We start from the raw sequence: 7,120 nt of genomic DNA, 5'->3' as shown, positions 1-7,120 counted from the left end.
TTGCATCATTTTCCTGAGATTACTGCATGTCATTATGGAGATTAATATCCCAACATTCTGCAGCTCTCATAGAATATTTGTAAAGGCCCAACATAAGGCACAGTAAGATAGAGTTGCGAGTCCGGCGTGCGTCATATTTGATCAAATTGTTTTAATAATTAAGTGCAACACGGTAACGCTTCCATTGCGTTGGCTCAATTTGAAATTCTAACATAGTGACGTTACCGCTGCAGCCTCAGTGATAAGTTCAATAAAATATTTATGGCGAACAGCTCGAGTTATTTACATGGATACCAATGAGGGCGCAAATCCACAAATATTTAGGTCGAATATTAAATTGTGGATCGAGAATTACGTTAGTTGAGTTTAGATGATGAGATAAATGAAGTTTTAATTTGAATAAGTGAATAGATGAGTAAATACATTTATGTCTAAATAAATAAAGGTGTAAACGTATGTATGGGTGTCGCTTCATAATCCTCGCATGGCAGGACAACGACAAACGTCATAACGCAGAAACCTAAACAGGCAAGAAGCAAAACAAACGCTACGTTGTGTAAGATTGAGGGATATTTTCACAGGTTTGAAGTTATTACATTGGTTTCGGTTACAACATAACCGCAGTATAAGACGCAGTTAGTTGGTGGGCGTGGTGTTTGAGTTAGGGGTGGAGGGTTCAAGGCTCGGTGCAGCTACAGTCTATCATTTACAAAGATTTCAGAAGTAATGTGTTTCAATATATAGTAGCAGTAGAAGAGTGTTGGAGCTCGACGGGGAGCATGAGGTGTAGATTTTAAAAACTATCGGTTTCACTCAAATTTAAACTTGAGAAATATAGATCCACAGAAACTGATAGATACGTCCACTTATAAGGAAAATATATAACGATGCGGTTGAATTAAAGGTCGTGGATCGTTTGGTTTTATCTCATACTGAACAACTTGCATCCAACAAAAGCAAACGGCATTGGGAACCTAAGTATAAAGGTATTTCACTGTACAATAAAGTGGGGTAAGATGGGACATGTTTTTAAATCTTACCCCACAGTTCTGTATGGGATATTATGTGCTAACGGTATCCCATCTTACCCCACAGTTCTGTATGGGATATTATGTGCTAACGGTATCCATCTTACCCCACTGTACTATATATGTATGCTGTATTATATGGAAACAAAGATTCTTTTTCTTCAGCACTTGTCCATTTGAAGGGGAACCACCTAAACCGCAACCATGGATATGTGTGGTATTGAAGACTTGATGGCGAACACTGTATTGGTGCAAGCTAAAAGTAACAACCCATCCAATAATAAATATAGGAAAAGCTTCGTTCTACCGGGTATGTGACGTATAATATGACGTAATATGTGACGTATAGGATGACATAATATGCTTGGGACTTTTTTACTCGCATAGAAAATTACCAATTGTAATCAAAGACCTTCCGCTATTTTAACAACACGAATACGCGATCTTGCAATGTAAGAGTAACATGTTACCTAAGTGTATCGTATAGCAGGGCGGATAGTAATTTACGTTAATAAATCTACAAACAATAAGATAAGATAAGTGATCTAGGATTTGTGGGGATTATCCCCGTATTGTTTATCCGGTATATTTCACAGCCATATCCGTGTGCGATGAAGCGTCGAAACTCGTCGACATAGAGATGCATAATCTAACCCCAGACAACATAAGAAGCGACCCGAAATCCAAGGCTGCGTACGAGTTTCATCAACTTTGTGAAAAACAACCCATTGGTAGAGAAATGTTCAAGAAGTTCTGTCATTCTGCCGAAGCTGATGTCAAGAACTTACATTCCATGCTTCGATCTATTGTTGAGTATGAGGCAAGTACTCTGTGACGTAGAGCGATGACGTAACACTAGCCACTCGACATGATAACGTAGTTACTACGTCTTCACAGACAGTTAAGAAGGAATCTTTTTGGGTAATGGGCAAACTCTGGCTTAAATCCCAGGTTCCATGGTGTGCCTTACTGTAGGACCTCACCCATATAGAATAGAATGTGCATATACAATGTTGGGGTAATGGGCAACTCTGGTCTAAATCTCAGGTCTCATGGCGTGCCTCACTGTAGGACCTCACCCATATAGAATAGAATGTGCATATACATTGTTGGGGTAATGGGCCAACTCTGACCTAAATCTCAGGTCCCATGGTGTGCCTCACTGTAGGACCTCACCCATATAGAATAGAATGTGCATATACAATGTTGGGGTAATGGGCAACTCTGGTCTAAATCTCAGGTCCCATGGCATGCCTCACTGTAGGACCTCACCCATATAGAATAGAATGTGCATATACAATGTTGGGGTAATGGACCATTTGATAACGCTAGACAACATGATATAGAGTAGGGTTGAGGAAGATGGAAACACCTTTATTAGCACAGAATATACAAATTTTCTGATCGTGTTTTAAACAATTAACAACGGTCTATGGGAGTCGTAAAGATACGGTTTTATAATTCTTTGAATGTTCTTTGTTTACTAACAAGTGGGCGAGAAAATGGAATGAAACTGTGTCCCATCTTCCCCCCTCTACTATACCCTCACTTATATAGAACAAGGGAATCTAACATTAGTTTGTATTCTAGATCGCATCATTAGAGGAAAGATCTGATGCATCCCAATGCGTTGTGAATGGATACCTCAAACCGGAAGCTCCGTATGAAGTTACATCGGTTTCTGATCAATTGAAGAAAGCTTGCGTTAAAATTGTACAAGGAGATTCTTTACCTTCGGATGATGTCTTGAGGTTTATACAGACTGGGAAAAGTAAGTATTGGTGGTTGTGGCCATATAGTAGGATGGGATAAGATGGGACACCTTCAGCACATAATATTCAAATATCCTGATCTTGTTTTAAACAATTAACAACGGTCTATGGAAGCCGAGAGGATATGGTTTTATAATTCTTTGAATGATTTTTGTTTATTACAAAATGGGACGAAAAATTAAAGTAAAAAGATGGCCCTTTTTCACTACCCAGCTTTATATAGTAGGGTAAATGGAACATGTTTTCACTTTCTTTTATCGTCTTATTCAATAGTAAACGAAGAAGATTTACAGAAATATATAAAAATATCTTCACGACTCAAAAGTGTGTTACTAATTGTTAAATTTAGTGTAAAAATATTGAATATTTTAATGCAGTATCCATAAATCCCCATAGAACTTGTTGAATGTAGTCTATTGATGAATGTATAAACAAATCGCCCACACAATTACATACGTGGTAACTTGTAAGTGGGCACGAGGTGTATGAAACAGAACATCCGTGTTATAACGACTGTCGTTGCCCCACCACGCGAGGATAAATAAGTTAAATACGTGGTAACTTGTAAACTGGCACGAGGTGAATGAAACATAACACCCGTGTTATAACGACTGCCGTTGCCCGCCATGTGAGGATAAATAAGTTACATACGTGGTAACTTGAAAGCGGGCACGAGGTGTATAAAACAGAACACCCGTGTTATAACGACTGCCGTTGCCCGCCATGTGATGATAAATAAGTTAAATACGTGGTAACTTGTAAGCGGGCACGAGGTGTATAAAACAGAACACCCGTGTTATAACGACTGCCGTTGCCCGCCATGCGAGGATAAATAAGTTACATACGTGGTAACTTGTAAGCGGACACGAGGTGTATAAAACAGAACACCCGTGTTATAACGACTGCCGTTGCCCGCCATGTGAGGATAAATAAGTTAAATACGTGGTAACTTGTAAGCGGGCACGAGGTGTATAAAACAGAACACCCGTGTTATAACGACTGCCGTTGCCCGCCATGCGAGGATAAATAAGTTACATACGTGGTAACTTGTAAGCGGGCACGGGGTGTATGAAACATAACACCCGTGTTATAACGACTGTCATTGCCTCACTATGCGAGGTATATAAAGATTAACATGAAATACCATCAAACATAATATTTCAGCTTCAGATGAAACTGCTGCTACCTCTGTGACGTCACTAAGCGCAATGAACCAACCCGAACTCGTCATAAACCATCTTTCTGACGTAGAAAAGAGGTTTTTATTCTAGAAAATTAAATATTCTAAAATCTATGTTATGTTAGTACATTATATAATTCAAAGTTACAGAATAGCAATAAAATATGGTGGAAATGCTGAATAAAAATTAAATATGTCTTCGTATACGATATTAAAGTACACAAATATAACTAACAAAAAATACTCTATTATATTATTGCTAGTATTTATATTGTTTAAGTTTAACAGCCACGCCTTTTAATTGAAGCTGCTTCTAATACTTTTACCGATAGCGCGTTAACTTTCGTTTTGCTGCTAATTCCCTTCGTTGTTTTTGATCTGTGCTGTTGTATTTAAAAAGATAAATAACCTTTCTTTTATTTTATTTATTAAATGCCTGCTTCAACTCACTCTAACCAACTCAACCACTCCCCAGGCATCATTACATTAAAACAGCTTTCCAGCGATGCAAGAAGGAAGTACAACCTTACTTGGCTGAACATGTTTACCCACTCTATAAATCAAGCGAACAATTCAAGACTTTTCTGCGATGGAAATGGAAAGAGAAGGAAGAAGTCATGGAGGAAGACTTCCATCCATTCCGTCTTCTGGGCAAAGGGGGGTTCGGGGAAGTTTATGCTTACCAGGTAACGTGCGTTATAGTAGGGTGGGGGAAGATGGGACACCTTTTCGTTCTATTTTCTTGCCCGATTTGGTAGTAAACAAAGAACATTCCAAGAATTATAAAACCATATCCTCACGACTCCCATAGACCATTGTTAATTGTTTAAAACACAATCAGCATATTTGGATATTATGTGCTAAAGGTGTCCCATCTTCTCTCACCCTACTATAATACTGTGGAGTAAAATGGGGACATGACATCTTACTCCACAGTATTATGGTATAAAAAACATTTCGACAATACACATACTGCTTGCAATTAATCAAACTGGAAAATATTAACTGTATTATATTCTTCGAGTAGAATAATAGAATATTATATAAAAAAAACGAAGAGAAGGAAATTAGCAACAAAACGACAGTCGTTAAAATACGCTACGGGTGTAAACTACTTGAGAAAAAGTGTTAAATAAAAGTGTGGCTGCTAAATCACGACGCAGCATAAGTTAGCTTATATGAATTGTATTTAGGTAAAACAGTTGTGATGCAATTAAAAGAAAAGAGTGAGTTTTGCGCATTGTAGTAGGGTGAGGGAAGATGGGAAGGCGTTTCATTTTATTTTCTCATCCAATTCGGTAGTAAACAAAGAACATTCAAAAAATTATAAACCGTATCCTCACGACTCCCACAGACCGTTGTTAATTGTTAAAATTCCGACCAGTATATTTAGGTATTATGTGCTAAAGGTCTATAAGGGGTGGAAATATATGTTTTCCAACAGCTTATACAATTGAGAGTGATAGGCCAGATCTGAACTTTATCTCAAGTTTCATGGCATGCCTCACTGTAAGATCTCACCCATATGGAGTATAATGGCCGGATACTTTATAACAATAAACAAATCGTCCTCGCAGGTTAAGGTGACTGGGAAGATGTACGCTTGTAAGAAAATCGATAAACGGAAGATGAAGAAAATGCACGCACAAGGTGTCGTCATGTCGGAGAAGATTACGTTGGAAGCCGTGAATAGGTGGGTTTTGTGATGTCATAGATGGGTGTTGTGATGTCATAGATGGGTGTTGTTGTGTGATGTTTTAATATCGCCGACGCCGTTTATCAAAGACTAGTTTGGTTCGAGGCTCGATGATGTCACCACTGTGGGCGTAACTGTGTGCAATACGAAACACATGTGGTAGTTGGTTAGCGCGCCTGCTTTTAACCCAACGATAATGGGTTCAAGGCTTGTCGCTGTTACCATTGTGAGCATACGTACCCTTGGGAAAGACACTTAACAATAAATGTCGTCACTAATGGGTTGTTTAAATTATCAGCCATACATAAACAAATAAAACAATCCGCAAAAAAATTAATCTCCCACAAAGTTACATATTTGGCAACGTGTAAGCTGGCACGAGGTGTATGAAACAAAACATCTGTGTTATAACGACTGTCATTTTCTGGCCACGCGAGGATAAATCAATTTACATTCAGTTTGCCAACTAATTACTAAACTGATTGAAGTCACTATTTACATTGAGTAAACCTGTGTTATATTTGCATGCAGCCCCTTTGTTGTGAGTCTAACTTACGCTTACGAGAATAAGAATCATCTCAACTTGGTGATGACGTTGATGGGGGCGGGTGACTTGAGGTTTCATATCTACGAGACTAACGAAGGTAAGTCCTCGGGGTTACTGGTTCAAGGCTCGTCGCTGCCGCCATTAGGGGTGTATGTCTCCTTGGGCAAGACACGTAATGGCAAAATTCAACCCAGTGGTCGCTAATGGCTTGTTTAATTGCCAGCCATACATAAAAACAATCACCCACAAAGCGAACATACGTGGTATAACTTGTAAGCGTGCGCGAGGTATATGAAACAGAACATCCGTGTTATAACGACTGCCGTTGCCCAACCATGCGAAGATAAATAAGTTACATTCATTCAGCTAAATTAAAAGGAAGGTTACCACCACCATGTAGATATATTGATGGTGTTCAATCTCTTGTATTATCAGAGCGTAAAAATTGAACCATGAATAACTTATTATAAACCACGTTTATAGACCTGGCATGAATATTGTAAGTTGGGACAAGATAGATACTGTCAGAACATAATATCCCATATTTCCTGATCGTGTTTTTAACAATTAACAACTCACTTTTGTAGCAGTGAGGATAAGGTTATATAATTCTGTAAATAATGTTTGTTTACAACCGAATAGATCAATAAAACAGTATGAAGCATGAACCACCATCTCCAGCCTGGTTTAAATGAGTTATTCTAAGGGATTTTCCGACTTTACTGTAGAATGATTCGATATATTGTTTCAGATGGAAAGAAGAGAGGCCTCACCCCCGAAAGGACGAAGTTTTATTCAGCTCAGATTATTCTCGGGTTGGATCATTTACATCGGGAGAATATTTTGTACAGGTTGGTGGTGGGGTGTACAATAACGTCGTTTGTGGGTGTTGGGTAA

At 38.5% G+C, this 7,120-nt stretch overlaps 1 protein-coding gene across 4 annotated transcripts in view; it reads left to right on the top strand.

The window, feature by feature from the left end:
• The first annotated feature begins 820 nt into the window (after positions 1 to 820).
• LOC100177731 (rhodopsin kinase) overlaps positions 821 to 7,120 on the top strand; it is a 12,188-nt gene continuing 5,888 nt past the window's right edge. The window contains exons 1-9 of one of the 4 annotated variants that reach the window (XM_009862695.3): positions 821 to 986; positions 1,194 to 1,338; positions 1,625 to 1,848; positions 2,619 to 2,799; positions 3,965 to 4,058; positions 4,456 to 4,666; positions 5,558 to 5,673; positions 6,208 to 6,320; positions 6,975 to 7,074. In XM_009862695.3, coding sequence (XP_009860997.2) covers positions 1,233 to 1,338; positions 1,625 to 1,848; positions 2,619 to 2,799; positions 3,965 to 4,058; positions 4,456 to 4,666; positions 5,558 to 5,673; positions 6,208 to 6,320; positions 6,975 to 7,074 — 1,145 coding nt within the window. In that variant the 5' untranslated portion in view covers positions 821 to 986; positions 1,194 to 1,232. Of the gene's footprint in view, positions 1,012 to 1,193; positions 1,339 to 1,624; positions 1,849 to 2,618; positions 2,800 to 3,964; positions 4,059 to 4,455; positions 4,667 to 5,557; positions 5,674 to 6,207; positions 6,321 to 6,974; positions 7,075 to 7,120 lie in introns of all 4 variants that reach the window. The other 3 variants (XM_026837865.1, XM_026837863.1, XM_026837864.1) reach the window with 3 other exon arrangements.

Source organism: Ciona intestinalis, unplaced genomic scaffold, assembly GCF_000224145.3.
Source record: "Ciona intestinalis unplaced genomic scaffold, KH HT000030.2, whole genome shotgun sequence".
In the NCBI taxonomy this organism is placed as follows: domain Eukaryota; kingdom Metazoa; phylum Chordata; class Ascidiacea; order Phlebobranchia; family Cionidae; genus Ciona; species Ciona intestinalis.
The sequence above is the reverse complement of the archived record's forward strand: the minus strand, read 5'-3'. Positions and strand labels throughout refer to the sequence as shown.